At 53.0% G+C, this 15,918-nt stretch overlaps 7 protein-coding genes across 7 annotated transcripts; 5 read left to right on the top strand and 2 right to left on the bottom strand.

The window, feature by feature from the left end:
- Positions 1–173: 173 nt before the first annotated feature.
- Positions 174–1,355, top strand: J4E82_005097 (uncharacterized protein; the record flags this gene model as incomplete). The annotated part of the gene is made up of 2 exons (XM_051731367.1): positions 174–1,137; positions 1,189–1,355. 2 exons carry the CDS (start codon positions 174–176, stop codon positions 1,353–1,355), a joined length of 1,131 nt encoding a protein of 376 aa, XP_051588805.1.
- A 180-nt stretch (positions 1,356–1,535) lies between these two features.
- On the bottom strand, positions 1,536–2,481 carry J4E82_005098 (uncharacterized protein; the record flags this gene model as incomplete). The annotated part of the gene is made up of 2 exons (XM_051731368.1): positions 1,536–2,405; positions 2,461–2,481. The coding sequence occupies 2 exons, from the start codon at positions 2,479–2,481 to the stop codon at positions 1,536–1,538; spliced, it is 891 nt and encodes a 296-aa protein (XP_051588806.1).
- A 306-nt stretch (positions 2,482–2,787) lies between these two features.
- J4E82_005099 (uncharacterized protein) lies at positions 2,788–6,464 on the top strand (the record flags this gene model as incomplete). The annotated part of the gene is made up of 3 exons (XM_051731369.1): positions 2,788–4,866; positions 4,913–5,315; positions 5,365–6,464. The coding sequence occupies 3 exons, from the start codon at positions 2,788–2,790 to the stop codon at positions 6,462–6,464; spliced, it is 3,582 nt and encodes a 1,193-aa protein (XP_051588807.1).
- A 676-nt stretch (positions 6,465–7,140) lies between these two features.
- Positions 7,141–8,505, bottom strand: J4E82_005100 (uncharacterized protein; the record flags this gene model as incomplete). The annotated part of the gene is made up of 3 exons (XM_051731370.1): positions 7,141–7,428; positions 7,481–8,356; positions 8,497–8,505. 3 exons carry the CDS (start codon positions 8,503–8,505, stop codon positions 7,141–7,143), a joined length of 1,173 nt encoding a protein of 390 aa, XP_051588808.1.
- Positions 8,506–8,878: 373 nt separating this feature from the next.
- J4E82_005101 (uncharacterized protein) lies at positions 8,879–9,957 on the top strand (the record flags this gene model as incomplete). The annotated part of the gene is made up of 2 exons (XM_051731371.1): positions 8,879–9,152; positions 9,212–9,957. 2 exons carry the CDS (start codon positions 8,879–8,881, stop codon positions 9,955–9,957), a joined length of 1,020 nt encoding a protein of 339 aa, XP_051588809.1.
- A 972-nt stretch (positions 9,958–10,929) lies between these two features.
- On the top strand, positions 10,930–12,150 carry J4E82_005102 (uncharacterized protein; the record flags this gene model as incomplete). Its single annotated transcript, XM_051731372.1, has 1 exon — positions 10,930–12,150. The coding sequence occupies one exon, from the start codon at positions 10,930–10,932 to the stop codon at positions 12,148–12,150; it is 1,221 nt and encodes a 406-aa protein (XP_051588810.1).
- A 1,508-nt stretch (positions 12,151–13,658) lies between these two features.
- On the top strand, positions 13,659–15,603 carry J4E82_005103 (uncharacterized protein; the record flags this gene model as incomplete). The annotated part of the gene is made up of 2 exons (XM_051731373.1): positions 13,659–13,809; positions 13,892–15,603. 2 exons carry the CDS (start codon positions 13,659–13,661, stop codon positions 15,601–15,603), a joined length of 1,863 nt encoding a protein of 620 aa, XP_051588811.1.
- Between the last annotated feature and the right edge of the window lie 315 nt (positions 15,604–15,918).

A 15,918-nucleotide genomic window follows, 5' to 3' on the forward strand; every position in this document is an offset into this window, starting at 1 on the left:
TCCCTGCCATCTACCAGATAGAACCCCACCCGTGTCAAATCCCCTCACGCCTCCAGGCCACGACATATTGGAAAGCTGAAGACACGCTAGCTGTCCAATCACCGATGTGCGGATCTCCACGCTTCACCAAACCCTGATTTCCGACACAAACAGCCTCGTCCAAGCCACACACCATGTCCAGCTTGGCTAGAGAGTTCGCGAAGACCAAACTTTCTTCCCTGCCACCGCCAGAGCCCTTGCAGGAGGAGCCTCCCGAGTACGAAGATGACTCGTCCTCGGCATCGTCAATGTCTAGCACCGGTACTGTCAGACCGTCAAATACACTAAGGCCCGCCCCCGCAATACATTGGTCCGACTACTATGCCCAAGAGTTCTATCTTGAACAGGACAGGGATGGGTCAGGACATGCCAAGTTTCATGTCTACCTCACACCACCAGCGACAGCCAAAGCACCCTTGGTAGTACTCCATCATGGCGCAGGAAGCTCGGCAATGACCTTTGCGCTGGCGGCCAAGGAGATTCGCAGGGCTATGCCAGAAATCGGGATACTGGCTGTCGAAGCACGCGACCACGGAAGTGTAGTATGGAACGCTAGTGGGGAGGTGGACAACGACCTCAGCATTGGGCAGCTTAGTGAAGACCTAGTGGACATGCTGTCGCTCACCCAGAGCAAGATGAGCTGGAAAGAACTCCCTCAGGTCGTCCTGATAGGGCACAGTCTGGGCGGTGCTGTTGTTACTGATGCCGCGAACAAGGGCCTACTGGGAAGTAAGTTACTAGGCTTTGGAGTGCTTGATGTCGTCGAAGGATCAGCCATGGAAACGCTGGGACACATGCACACGTACCTTGCGAGCAGGCCCAAGTCGTTTCCTTCGCTTCCTGCTGCTATCGAGTGGCATATACGATCACGGACGATCCGCAACCCACAGTCGGCAAGAGCAAGCGTACCGAGCCTGCTGTTACAAAACTCAGATGGGCGCTGGGCTTGGCGGACAGAGCTTGCGAGCACAGAACCATACTGGGAGAATTGGTTCACTGGCATGAGCAGCAAGTTCCTCAGTGGAAAAGGAGCCAAGCTTTTGCTGCTCGCTGGAACCGACAGGTTGGACAAGGAACTGATGATTGGACAGATGCAGGGTATGTTCTACGGACTTGTTGCTTTTGTGTGTGGTATCTAATATAATGCAGGCAAATTCCAACTCCAAGTTTTTCCCGCCGCTGGTCATTTCCTCCACGAAGACCTCCCTGAAAAGACGGCTGAAGTCGTGGTCGAGTTTGTGAAGCGCAATGACCGCAGTGCGCTTATCCTTCCGCCCAAAGTCTCTGATCTCCTTGCACAGGGCAAAAGAGTATAAGCTCCCTAGGCACATGTTCTTCCTCACCGCGCGCACCCTAATTATCTTGTAATATAAATGGCATACAACTGGGGTAGGTTGCGCCCTCTCAACTTTTGCTTTCAGATCTGGTCTGACGGTGTCCAGTGGTTCGGGTATCGCATTTTGATCCAGACCTCAACCTAAGCCTTTTGCTAGCTATCATGGCGAAGTTGGCTCTGAAGGCTCTCCTCCATCCGGCGCATCCCCGCCTCCGTCAGCCTTGGACTTGTGCTTCCTTCTCCTCTTGCGAGGCGCAGATTCTTCACGTTCGCCTCTCTTCTTGTCACCGTCGGTCTCTGATGTGGATGGTCGCGTCTTCTTGGCAGCACTTGGCTGGGCCGTCTTCTCCTTCTTCGGCTTCTTGACACTCAGCGGATTAGGTCCCTTGGGCCCCTTGCGCTTCTTCGCCTTGGGCCTCGCGTCTCCAGTAGCCTGATCTTCAATAGATTGATCGCCTTGTCCAGCTTGTCCCTCGTCTTCTCTCTTCCTCTTGGGCGCCTCGTCTGGCTTCCGCTGGCCTTTGAGCCCCAGTTTGAACTTTGACTTTTCCTCTCGCTCGCGATGTTGCTCCGTCGCCTCAGCCATAGACTCCATGAGAACTATAGACTTGGACAGGTATATGATTGGCACGCCGGCGATTTGTCGCATTTTTGCGCGCGTGTCCGGGTCGTTGGCCGCAACCACATATCGATGCTTGTTGGTCGCATTGTCCTTGGGGTCCACTACAGAGCTCAGACATTCCAGTGTGCTCAGCGGCTTCTCCAAGTCTTGGTGGTTGCACCGCCGGCGCTCGTACTCTTTGGCTTGTAATATGAGGGTCTCGTTCTTCGGTTCTGCGTTGTAGAGGTGTCGCATGTCGCAAGTCGTGATCATGGGCTTTACCTGCGCGCCAAGCAGCTTTTGCAGTCGCGCGAGCAGGTCAATTTTGCACGAGTAGGCATCTTCGAGGATCTGTGAATCAAGCAGGACTTGATAGGGTTCGCGGAAGCCGAAGTTGAGTTCGTATTGATGGAGCTGCTTCTTGTACGCCTATCTTAAGATGAGTAAATTGTTCAGGTGGCTGTGACAGACTGAAGTTGGTTACCTTGGCGCGCTTTAACTTCATTGCGACTTTGTGTGTTGGAGCAGTTGATTGTTCGCGGGGAAAAAAGTTGGATGCGGCCAAAAGTTCGAGCCAAGGGCGGAATCTAGCGCACCAGCCACGCGTGCCACGCTACCGTGGTATCCGACATCTGCGGCTTGTACCGTTGCTCTCCGCTTTAGTAAATCCGCCTCTGGGCATTGCACGCCTGCTTGTATATTCTCGGACACATAGTTGAATTCTTTCCTACGGCGGCTCCCTGCGCGCTTTCCTCTTGATACGACTGCGAACCTGTCTCTCCATGCGTTTCTCACGGTAGTCCCCACCAGTATGAGCGAGAACCCCGCCGAGGCCCCCAAGAATGAGGGAAATAATGCCGAGACCGCGGAGGTGAAGAAGGAACATAATGAAGCGATTGAATACGATGATTTTGGCTTGCCCATCAGGAAGCGGAGGCCGCGTACGCCCGTCCAAGACAGTTCGGATTCCGAGGGGGAGCAGTTTGAGGATGCCGTAGCTTCCACGCCCCCGAGCCCGGACAAGGTCGCGATTGCGGACCAGGAAAAGGAACAGGTCAAGGCGGACGATACACAAACAAAGCTTCCAGAGACCGTTCCTGAGGGCGCTGAAACGGAAAGCGATGCGCTGCCACATGTCAATGGGCAGGTAAAGGAGCCCGTGGAGAAAGCCGACCCAAACCTACCCGAGGACAAGCCAGTAGAGACGAAGCAAGATACACCAGAGACTACAAAGCCTTCCGAAGCCACCGAAACACCCACAAGCACGAATACAGCACCTTCACACCGCCTCCAAACAAGCGTCGCGAGCGTCCCGACTATATCCGAGTATTCACATCAGCATGCAGTCATACAATCGCAGAGGGAAGTCAAGGACGAGAAGGAAGAAGAGGACGACGGTGAATGGCAGACGATGCCGGCATACGCGCGATACGACATGTACGACGACGACAACAGGCTCATTGCGAGGGAAAACACGGAAGAACTGGAAGACATGCACGGCTATGGCAACGTCGGAGGTGCTGCCAAAGGATACACCAGAGTAATCATGGACGACGATGCCGACTCGCAGACGAGCATGGACGACAACACCGCCTATCTGTTCAAGGAGAGAAGTACCGCACTAGCTGATGAGGATGAGGAGGGTCGGGATCCGCTCTCGCAAATGCAGGCGACAAAGAACCTCCTTACTGAAGGACAGCGTGTCGCATATGTTGGACTGGTACGCTTGGCCATGGTGGAAATGGAACGCAAGTTTTCAAATTTCCAGACAAATAACAAGAAAATGAAAAAGCTGCTTGAGCTACAGTCAGGCACAACAAAAATGTGGGCACAGAAGATCATGGTCAAAATCTATGGCCACATGGATATCAATGCTTCTGAGCAAATCATGATCGAGCAGTTGTCTGAACATGGCGTTGTTCCAGCAGATCTTACGCCAGCATTGATGCAGAATGCTCGAGTGAAGAACCCGGCAGCGGAGGACGCAGAGACGGTAAATGAATCTGACTCTGCCAGACCGTCTGTATCATCGCCGCGCCCTGAATCGCCCGTAAAGGAGCTACAATCGAAGAGAGCATCGGCAACGGATTCGCAAGACGACCTACAAACACCACCCCCGCCGCCATATCAAGAACATCAAGATGACGATTTTGATTATCCAGAAGTTAGATCACCATCCCAACTCCCGACCAGCAAAAATCTAGACATTGATCTGCGATGGACCGTCTTGTGCGACCTGTTTTTGGTGCTCATCGCTGACTCTGTTTACGACTCACGTTCAAGAGAGTTGTTTGAGCAGGTCGGAAAGTATCTCAGTGTAGACTGGCTGGAAAGCTGCCGCTTCGAGAAGCGTGTTACAGATGCTTTGGAGATGCAAGAACAAGCAGATAAGGAGAACTGGAATGAAGATGAGCACATGGTCAACCGAGCTAAGCGGGCGCGCAATAAGCGATTGGCATTCATGGGTCTTGCGACTGTTGGTGGTGGGCTCGTCATCGGTTTATCCGCCGGCCTGTTGGCTCCGGTCATTGGTGCTGGTCTCGCTGCGGGTTTCACGACTATCGGAGTAGCAGGCACGAGTAGTTTTCTGGCAGGTGCCGGAGGTGCCGCTATCATTACATCTACTGGTGTAGTTACAGGCAGTACTGTTGGTGTGCGCGCCATGAACAGACGAACAGGTGCTGTCAAGACATTCGAGTATCGACCGCTTCACAACAACAAGAGGACTCATCTCATCATTACGTTGGCGGGCTGGATGAACGGCAAGGTGGATGACGTCCGCTTACCGTACAGTACTGTGGACCCCATCATGGGAGACATATATTCCGTGCTGTGGGAGCCAGAGATGCTCAGGAGCATGGGTGACACAATCAACATTCTTGCCACCGAAGTGAGTTTATACATGCAATTCAGAAGGTATTCATTGACCATGCTAGGCTCTCACACAAGGTCTCCAACAAGTGCTAGGAAGTACCATCCTCACTGCCCTCATGGCCGCCATGACACTCCCCCTGGCTTTGACTAAACTCTCTTATCTGATCGATAATCCGTGGATCGTTTCGCAGGCCAGAGCAGATATGGCTGGATTGATTCTTGCAGATTCCCTCATCGATCGCAATCTAGGCACAAGACCTGTCACTCTCGTCGGTTTCTCGCTGGGATCGAGAGTCATTTTCTCATGTCTAAAGGAACTCGCGAACCGAGGAGCATTCGGAATTGTACAGAACGTCTACATGTTTGGTACACCAGCCGTAGCCAAGCATGATGAGTACGTTAGGGCAAGATCTGTTGTACCTGGAAGGTTTGTCAATGGGTATGCCACCAACGACTGGATCTTGGGTATGTCATGTACACTGCTACCACTTTCTACTACTAATATTCTGCATAGGCTACCTTTTCCGCGCAACCAGTGGCGGAGTAATGCGCGTAGCTGGTCTTGCGCCCGTTCAGATACCAACCATTGAAAACGTCAACGTTACCGAATTGGTCCCTGGCCACATGGCCTACCGTGCTGCCATGCCCAAGTTACTCCGCGAAGTCGGGTGGCTAGTTGAGTCCGATGAGTTCGCCGAAATCGAAGACCCAGATCCTGAGAATCACGAAGTGCGGCAGCGCGAACTTATCAACGAAATCGAAGAAGCGCGAAGAGAACTGGAAAAGAAGGCGCAAGAGAAGGAGAAGAGAGGTAGTAAACTGAGCTGGTGGTCGAAGAAGAAGAAGGACAAGAAGGACTGGGAAGTCTATGATGAAAATTCAAATGCCGTTCCACCAGGCCATCGGAAACTAGACCAAGATCAAGACCCGGCGAAACTTGCAGAAAATCAGGTCATGTTCGACATCGATGCCATAAGAAAGGAGGTAGCAACTCTGGCCGCAGAAAGTAAAGAATATAACGCCGAAGCCGAGTTTGAGATCAAGGAAATCAAGAGTACACTCCCGCCCATGAAGATCGACATCGCAACCGTTTCGCCATCGCAGACAACAAGTCCATACTCTACGCTTAGGGAAACGAAGAGTTACAACGACAGTCTAGGCGTTTCAGCCACAGATCCCAAAAAGACGACATCTTCTTCAAACGGCCGATACGAAGAATACGACGAGTTCGACGATCCCGGCGCGGGTCAGATGGAAATGACATTCGACACTTCTTTCCGCGATCCACCAGCGTCCGCCTCGACCCCCAATAATAAATCCCCGTTACCCCTATCACCTCTACCTGCTCATCCGAGTCGCTCCGGTACCTCTTCGCCTTGGGACTCCGCAACGCCCAGTAAAAACGGGTCGTCTGGCGCTCCTTGGAACCCAGATGCTCAGCCTTCTTGGGATGATCCTACGCCTGCTGAACGCCCGCCTTTGCGCTCTGCTAAAACTGAATCTTACGCGGGTAACGCGGGTGGTGCGTCAGGAGATCTAGGTCATAATGCTTGGGCTGATGAGTTTGACGATGATTTTGGGCAAGAGAAGGAAGTCAAGATGAGTTTTATGTGATGGAATGGAGGCTTCTTTCCTTCACCAGTGATGCGGGCATGTTGTGGCGTATAGGTTCGTACACTTTGTTGTATTGGGGGCTGTCTTTGCTTGACTCGTTCGCTTTTCCATTGCGCTTTGTTGCATATTCCAGCGCGCATTGTGGAGTTTGGTTGTTATCGGACTTCAATGGCGTTTTGTGGGACGTTCGCTAGGTTTGGGGAGAAATGTCTTTAGCGTAGGCATTTTGATTGGGTATGTGGTTGGGCATTTGGATATCACTCATTGTCCGCGCAGGTCGAGGATAGGAGAGAATCATTAAGTACAATATCCATACATTCAAAACAACTTACCGACTTCAAAGGAAATTCAAATCAAGAGATTGGTCCACGGTCGTTCAGGGGTAAGTATCATTATTCGTAATATGCTAGCCACTACTCGTATTATCGTACACGACTCCGACTATACAATCGAGTCCATATGCTGCGCAAAATAAAATATACCACTGACGTGAGTCAGATGTGCGCTAATCTGAACCTAGGAACAAAAGGAAAACAGAGACGCTCAACACGCCTCAGGTTGCGATGCGTATTTGTACAATTTTGGAGAATTACTCAAACGGGATGGGGTATCATGCCGTTGCGTGTGCGTGTGGAACATCGGAGCATCGCTTCGAACGGGGAAAGAGGGGGATCCCCTAGACCTCAACCTCTTGCTTGCGACGACGAATGCTGCCAATGCGCTTCCTGATTGCGCCACCAACACTCCTGCCAGTAGTGTTGCTGCGGCCGACGCCGGATGCTTCCGGATCGGTAGCGACGGATGGGACGATACCGGGTGCTTCGGCATGACCCACGCTACGTGTGCGATGGCTACGGGAGGTCATCTCAGTACCAGTGTCGCCGAGACGCTTGTGGTCCTTCAGGGCCTTTTCGATGGTGAAAGAAGGCTCGCCTTTGCCTTTGAGATCGTCTGGGTGGTATTCCTATCTTTTGTTAGCAAGGCTTTGGGCAAAGAAAACCAGTAAGAGTACGTACGACACCAGGCCAACGACGGTAGTCACCTCCAGGCTCTCGCTGCAGGTCGGCTCCCTCTTCATAATCGAGAACCCTTCCGAAACGATCAGCCATGCCAGGTGGTACTATAGCAACACCCTCAAGAGGACGATGCCTTTGTACAGAATCGATAATGTTCTCTCGTGGGGTAGCCCTCAGGGCCTCCTCGTTCGAGTTCTTAACCGCCGCGAGAGGGCTGTACTTGGTATCCCTGTTCCGAGCGATACTGGCGGCATCGTAGGGGCCCTCATGGTGGTACCGACCAAAGCTTGCTTTGTCAAGACGATCGATGACGTCGGCGCCTTGAAAGTTCTTTTTCCTAAGGTGAGGAGCACGGTGAGCAACTTTCTCATCATGACGCAGTTGGTCAAGTGGCCTGTGTGACTTGTCTCCAGGATAACGCTCTTTCAATGAACCTGCACGGGCGCGAGTAGGTAGGCTCTTTTGCATGGCGGATGGCGCATGGTCGCTGGATCGTCGGGGTCGGCGTTCATTCATGGGTCCAAAAATTTCCGCGCGGTGGTTCTCAGAGAAATGGGCGCGTCTAGGGCTGGCAGAGTTGGGAGGGGATGGGTAGTCATACCTCCTACTCTGTGGTGTACTCTGCCCAACCTGCGACACTGATGCCGAAGCACCCTTTGACTCGGACGAGGCCCTGGAATGGCGGCGGAAAGGATTGGTCTCAACTGAACTGCCGGTGTTTTGAACACTAACGGATGGGTGGCCCTTGGATTCTCCAGCGGATCCGGGTGGTGTGATGGGCGCTGCAGGCGCAAATGTCGAACGGAAGTGGCTGTTCAATCCAGTCTCGTCGCTTGGGTCTGGTTCGATCAAAGGATCGATCAGCGCATGTTTGGCCTGTCAGGTCAGCTTTTGGATTCAGGAACGGATGGTTGCGCCGAACTGAAGTCAGACGGGTTGGGTGAGGCGTGCCGGCGCATGTGCGAGGCACAGTATATGGATCGCCATGCAACCGGATAAGTGAAAGACGAACTTACCGCCTCCATGATGCTTAGGTTCTGTTGTTAATGTTTTGGCAATGCGAGACTGTATGAAAGTTGGAGTGATTGCACAGTGGAAGTTTGATGGTCAGACAAGTGTCAGGTGCTATAGATGGATACGAAGAGTGAACAGGTGACGGGAGGGAGAGCGAACTACATAAAGGCCTGACTTGGCAGGTACCGTGGACGCGTACATGTCATCGGTTCGCAGTCGCGGCCCTGCGTCAGATTTCTTCTTGTCCGCTCTTGTTGAAAAGAGCGGCCCAATCGCAGCCATACGTCATGCGGATGCGCTAGGCTGGGAGTGGGGCGGCCGCTTGGTGCTCTCCACGAGTGACGACAGCTGCGATGATCCCTCACCAACGCGATCCAGCCCACCATGTCCCTGGTGGATTATCCAGATTCCGCCTCGGATGATGATGATAAGAGCCTTGATGTAGACGCCCAGGCGGCACAAGCTGCCGCCAAATCTACGTCGAAGCGCAAGCACAGCGAGTCCAGCAACGCTCTGCCACCCCTTCCGTCAGCCTTTCACGACCTTTACGCGACAAATGCGCGTGTCAGCACTAGCGACAACCCAAGCCTACACGGCGGACGCAAGCGGGCTGTACCTCATGTCGAGGGCAAATGGCCTAGTCATGTTTACTTAGAGTGTAAGGATACCCGGACCAATTCACCATCAACGTGGATAATATAGACTAACGCGTTCGAGGGATACCTACACAGCCTGAATCCGATGCTCTTCACAGCCTGCTACAGCATGTGAGAGAATCGATTGCTCTCCAGAATGCAAAGCGAACAAAGAAGCTGCCCGTACCAGAGATCATACCGTCTCTTCAGTCAGAGTTGGGTGCATCGCTACCTCTTCATGTGTCCTTGTCGCGAACCCTGCAGATCAACACTGATGACAGGGAACCATTTCTCAAAACAATGAGCGTTGCTGTGCGGCGATGCGCTGTGCGGGCTTTCAACTTTGAGTTTCAGAGTTTGAAGTGGGTACCCAATTTTGAGCGCAATCGATGGTTTCTGGTCCTTGGCATCAAGCAGTCGAAACTGAATGAACTTAACCGCCTACTGCAGGCATGTAACGACGCGACCCAGTATAGTGGCCATCCAGGTCTGTATACAGGCGGAGTGGGAGACGGTCCGATGGAAAGCCACGACTCTAACGACGGTCCGAAGCGGAGGAAGGTCGACAAGAACGAGGTCGACAAGAATGAGCCTCACAGCCATGATTATTCGCAATATTTCCACGTCAGCATAGCTTGGAACTTGGCTGAGCCCGATACCGAGTGGACGACTCTGGTTCAGAATATCGACACCAGTAAATTCATCCAGGCGCCAGAAGCTGCTTTTGATGCCGTCAAAGTAAGGGTTGGAAACACGGTCCATAACATTGCCCTGGCTAACAGGAGACCCGGTTTTGGTAAAGGCGGAGGAGGGCTGGGTTTGGGATGATCATCGCATTGCGATGACGTGCCGGGTTCTGGATTCGCAAGCTGCCAGGGTCTTATCGCACGTTGGGTGTCAAAAATTGTGGTCCCAACAGCACGTTCCAATAACACGACGTAACACACGGCACATGTCACGTGTACCCAGTATGGGCTGGGCGATTTCTACATGTCCAAAACTTAGCTCTGCGCACCGTCTACCTCTGTGTGATACATGACAGCGTTGTCGCCTCGACTCATCGTGGAACTGATGCAAGTACTTTCCGGAGTTGTGGTAATCGATCAAAAAAAGGAATACGATCATGTCAGTGGTGAGACGAAAAGCCTTTGAAACTCGTTTGGGTGGAAAAAAACAAAGACAGCATGATTTTGATGCCTGATGGTATACAGTGTGACGGCTTGTTGCGCCGATCGTATCATTCACTCAACGTCTCTTGGCTTGAAGCTTAATGCAAATAAGGTGTGCTACCATAAACCACTAGGATTTGCGCGAACGAGTATACGAGGGTCGAACCACGTTGATCTCGGCCGACCCTCGCGCCGGTGGTGCAGAACGCTAGCCTATCCGATGTTGCACAGCGTGTGCAAATTCGAAAAACATGCATCCGTGTTGTGAAGCCCTATCTCTGGCGTGTGGCTTTCGACGCATCCCTTACGGGTATTTCGGTCTTTTCCTGTGGTGTCGGGCCCGAGATGTCAGATTTGTCGCGCCGTAGAAGGGCCCGAGACTGAGTAGGCATCTGGACAACGTGATACTGGCCTAGGCAGCAAAGTATGAGCAGAAGTACTTATTACAAGACTTGAAGTCATTATATTGAACATATCAGATCTTGAATCACCAAGTCACCCCGATACACCTTCCCTGGGCCTGCAATTATTGCCTGCCTCGCTAGACGACAGCTTCTACCCGGAAAACGGCGCGCATCAGCTCAAAATCATCGAAATACTATCCAGAGACTTTCATAGCCCCTAAGCACCCATGCCGTCAGCCGCCATACCTGACCAACTCAAAATCGGCATTGTGGGTGCTGGTCCTGCCTCTCTAACCCTCGCCAACATCCTCCAAAAGCACCTCATCCCCTTCAGCATCTTCGAATCCTCGCCTGAACTCCGCACACAAGGCGGCTCGCTAGACCTCCACCCCGAGTCCGGCCAATTCGCCATCAAAGAAGCAGGGCTATGGGAGCAATTTGTTAAACATGCGCGTCCAGAATGTGACGTGATGAAGATTGTGACTTTGAACGGAGAGGTGCTCTGGGATGAGAATGGAGATGACAAGCAGGACGTCAAGGAGGAGGAAAAGTTTGACGGAAGACCTGAGATTGATCGAATGGCATTGGCGACGTTGATGTTTGGGAATCTAAAGGAGGGGTCTGTGAAGTTTGGAAGGAAGCTAAAAGAGGCTGTGCCGTCTGCTGAAGGAGAAGGGAAGTACGATTTGCATTTCGCAGATGGTACGAAAGAGCTTGGGTTCGATCTTGTGGTTGGAGGAGACGGTGCGTGGTCCAAGGTACGGAAGCTTCTCACTGATAAGATGCCGGACTATTCGGGCATATCGTCTGTGGCATTAACGTGCAACGACGTCAAGGCCAATCCCTGGCTACTAAAATATGCGGGAGAAGGGTCGATGATGGCTTTTGGTAAGGACTGCGCGGTGCAGTCTCAACGGCAGGGCGACGGTAGCTTACGGACCTACGCCTCGTTGCGTGTGCCAGAGGACTTCCTGGAAACCTGCGGCATCGACTGGAATGACCGGGAGAGAGCACTCAAGACGTACGTTGACCGCTACTTCTCCCACATACACGATGACCTCAAGCGGGTCATCTTTTCCTCTACAGAAAGCCCAGTCGCTCGTGCTTTGTACGAACTACCTGTCGGTTTCCGATGGTCTCCTCGCTCAGGCGTCACCCTCATCGGGGACGCTGCGCATGTGTTTACACCATTTGCCGGCGAAGGAGTCAATGTGGGTATGAAGGATGCGCAGGTTCTGGCTCAAGAGATTGCCAAAGTATGCCGTAGGGAGAAGAGTCTTGATGACGGTTTGAAGGACTATGAGGAAGAGATGTTCCCACGCTCGACGAAGGCGGCAATCAAGACAGCTAAAGGAAAGGAAGGACACTTCAGTGAATACGGAAGTCAGCATTTTGCGGATATGATGAAGGCGCACTACTACGGGCAACAACAGGATAATAGCCGGTAAAGATGGTAGGCGGTGTAGAAGTGGTCCAAGACGAAAGAGGAGAGATGATCGTTGGAACTAGGGCTGCAATACCTTCTTTGCAATTCATAGCATAACAATGCACATTCACTAGAGACCCCTGGTTGTGGACTTCAAAGGCATGGATGTATCTGTAGACATCTCAGCTTTCGATGTAGCTTTCAGGAGAGGGGAAAACTGAGCCCAAGATGCGAGAGATACAACGTGTTGGTTGCTACGCATGCTAGCTTCGTCAATCGCTGATAGGCGAGCCCTTCCTTCATGCTAGGCGTCAAATGTGCTCAATCAGCGCGGGTACAAAGTGGTCGCCTGACTTGCTGTTCGCTCCTTCGGCAACCATCTGTGTCGCCAATGCTGACCAGACATCCAAGGTTCTCAGCAGCGCTTGGTAGCGGTAATCGACAACGAAATACGCGCTACCGTAATTGCGTCGGAACATCGCACGCAAAGTTGAGATACTCATCGTATTGATGCGTACAAAATCACCGAATTCCTTACACCTAAGTTTAGCAGCTTGCGGATACTTGTCTTCCGATGGTCCGGCATCGTCGAGCGGAGAGTTTAGTGATGTCCATCAATAGCGGTGGAAGCGTTTTTAACGCGCCGGCCGTTCCCTTGAATCGTGACAGGAAAGGGGCACACACCAACATCCAGCGCCCACCCCAACTCTTCGACGGGTCTTTCGGCCAATTAAAGAACGTCCCGCAGGTATAACCCTGCACAAGTCGTTCTGTACCTGCATGGTGGCGCACGCTGCGGCCATGGCTCCGCTGTGAGCTGCACAAAGATTAGCCGTTCGCGATTGCTGCTTGTGATTGCTGATATGCGCGTTGCCGTGGTTTTGATGAAGATGGGAGCATCGGTGGACCGCAATTAGCGACACGAGGTGCGCCTTACCGGAAGTGAGGTCGAGCACATGGCAGCTAAGAAACGCACAGCAAGTGGCATTGCTGCGATAAAGTTCACACGCCTCACGGCACTGCTGATGCGAGGAATTGGCGTGGTGTTTGTTGCTGTGACGCACTCGTTTGCTCGGGACGGCAGTTCAGGGTGAAGAGACGACTAACCTCATCTGACTTTAGACTAGACCCACCTTCGACCTAACACGACAATTATACCCCAGACTCATTTCCGCTCGGAGCACATCACGATCTCAATAGAGCCGTAGGATGGCGTCCATGCCGTTCTTGTACAACAATGATCAGGGCAATTTCCAGGACCCCTAACCTAACGCCTTGGAGGCAGTTCTCCACTAACTGCTGCTCACAGGCCACGGCACATGCATGAAAACCGCTGTGTTCCCCAAGATTTCTTCCTTTTTCTCTTTACGCAAGGCTTTCAAGTTACGCATCACCAGCCTCGTTGACAAGAACCTTCGGCCTTTGTGCCCCGTCACTCATTATCTATTTACTTAATATTACCTGCTTCACTCGTTCAGCAGACGACCCTACTACCCCTAGACACCCCTATACCACGTAAACAAGTTCAAGATGCGTTACTCTTTCGTTGCAGCTGCCCTTGTTGGGTCAGTTGTGGCCGCGCAGCACAAGGCTCACACTGGATTCCACATGCGCCGCCATGGTGGATACGCCGCCGAGGAGTCTTGCGAGATCATCACCCACACCGTCACTGTGACCGCAAGTATGTGATACCCAACATTGGAAAGAAGCAGTGAACGAAGAGAAGCCGTGGTCCGTTGAGTACATTCACTAACAGGACTCAGTGCCCTCCATGGCTCCCAACAGCACCATGGCTGTCCCACCTACTGTCCCAGAGACGTCGTGCACTGAGGAGGGAAAGACTTCAATCGTCGTTCCTACTCCTAACGTCCCGGCTTCGACCGGAGAGGCCCCCAAGCCTTCCAGCCCTGCTCCCGTAGTCCCTGGAACTTCCATGCCCGCCTACCCTGCGGTCCCTGAGTCCTCCAAGCCCGCTTACCCAGCTGTGCCCGAGTCCTCCATGCCCGCGTACCCCGAGGTGCCAATGTCTTCTGCACCTGGCTACCCCGCGGTGCCCGAGTCCACCAAGCCAGCGGTTCCCGCTGTCCCAGAGTCGTCCACCACCTGCACTGAGGAGGAGGGAAAGACTTCTTCCATGGAGGCTCCCAAGCCAACCTACCCTGCCGGTACTCCTGAGGCATCCAAGCCCTCTGTTCCCGAGGTGTCCAAGCCTGCCGTTCCCGAGGTCCCAGAGGCATCTAAGCCTGCTGTCCCAGAGTCCACCACCTGCACTGAGGAGGAGGGCAAGCCCACTGGCCCAGCGCCCGTCCCGGAGGAGTCCAAGCCTGCTTACCCTACCGTACCTGAGGTTACTCAGCCCGCATACCCCTCCGTTCCCCAGGAGTCCAAGCCTGCTTACCCTTCCGTCCCCCAGGAGTCTAAGCCCGCTTACCCTTCGGTTCCTGAATCCTCCAAGCCTGCCGTTCCGGAGGTTCCCGAGGCTTCCAAGCCTGCCTACACTCCCTCTGCACCTGCCTCTTCCGCCGAGAAGCCCAAGCCAACCCCTAGCTCCACCAAGGAGGTAGAGAAGCCCAAGCCCACTGGCAGCTACAACCAGGGTGACCACATCAAGACCAACGGCGACAAGTGGGCCATTACATACACCCCTTACGCTAACTCTGGTGACTGCAAGACCGCCGATGAGATCGCCACCGACATCAAGAAGATCTCTGAGCTCGGATTTACCACTATCCGCTCCTACAGCACTGACTGCGGTGTCTTCGAGCACGTTGTTCCTGAGTGCCAGAAGTACGGATTGAAGGTCATCTACGGTATCTTCCTTGAGGCCGGTGGCAAGGGCGGCAGGGGTCCTTTCTCCAGCTACGCCAACGACCAGCTCAAGGACATCACCGACAACGCCCCCAAGGACTCCGTCGCCATGGTCATTGTCGGAAACGAATGTGTCTTCAACGGTAACTGCGACGTTAACGAGCTTGGTTCTTACATCGACTACGTCCGTGAGCAACTCGTCAGCTCCGGCTACGAGGGCGTTGCTGTCACTACCACTGAGACTGTTGGCTCCTGGGAGGAGCACGGTGCTGCTCTCTGCGACCACATCGATGTCTTCACTGTCCAGGTCCACCCCTACTTCACCCAGTCCGTCTCCGCTGAGGAGGCCGGTGACTTCGCTGCCCAACAACTCGAGCAGGCTGCCAAGGTTTGCCCCGAGGCTGCTTCCAAGGGCAAGTACATCACCGAGATCGGCTGGCCCAGCGCTGGTCAGTCTAACGGAAAGGCTGTCGCTGGTGTTGAGCAGCAGAAGACTGCTATGAAGAAGATCATGGAGAAGGTCGGATCCGAGGCTTGCCTGTTCTCTTACCAGAACGACGGCTGGAAGGAGCCTGGCAACCTTGACGTTGAGCAAAACTTCGGCTGCGTTGATGCTATCATCGACGCTTCCTCAGGTCTCTCTCTGTCCATTGACATCTCTTTGTAGAGTGTCATTGATGTAGTTCGTAGCTCTTTTGTCAATGATGTATAGGCTACGTTACGCGATTATGTCTTGCATCCCTCTTGGTTCTGTCCATACTATGTTTACTGCAAGTCGATAGCGAAGGTGGCTTGGAGGTAGTTTTTAGTGTTTAATCTACTTACAACAAATAGCAATACCATATTGAAACAAGCTTTGGCGTGTGCTCAGTATGTTGAGCCGTCATACCATGGCATGTTGTGGGTCTGTGGAAGCATGTAATCTTCCTTCGGTGGAACGCAATTTCGATGTAGCATGGATGTTGCGGGCTGAGAAACTACC

The sequence above is a fragment of the Alternaria postmessia genome, assembly GCF_024291825.1.
Source record: "Alternaria postmessia strain BMP 2775 chromosome Unknown scaffold_26, whole genome shotgun sequence".
Taxonomy (NCBI): Eukaryota; Fungi; Ascomycota; class Dothideomycetes; order Pleosporales; family Pleosporaceae; genus Alternaria; species Alternaria postmessia.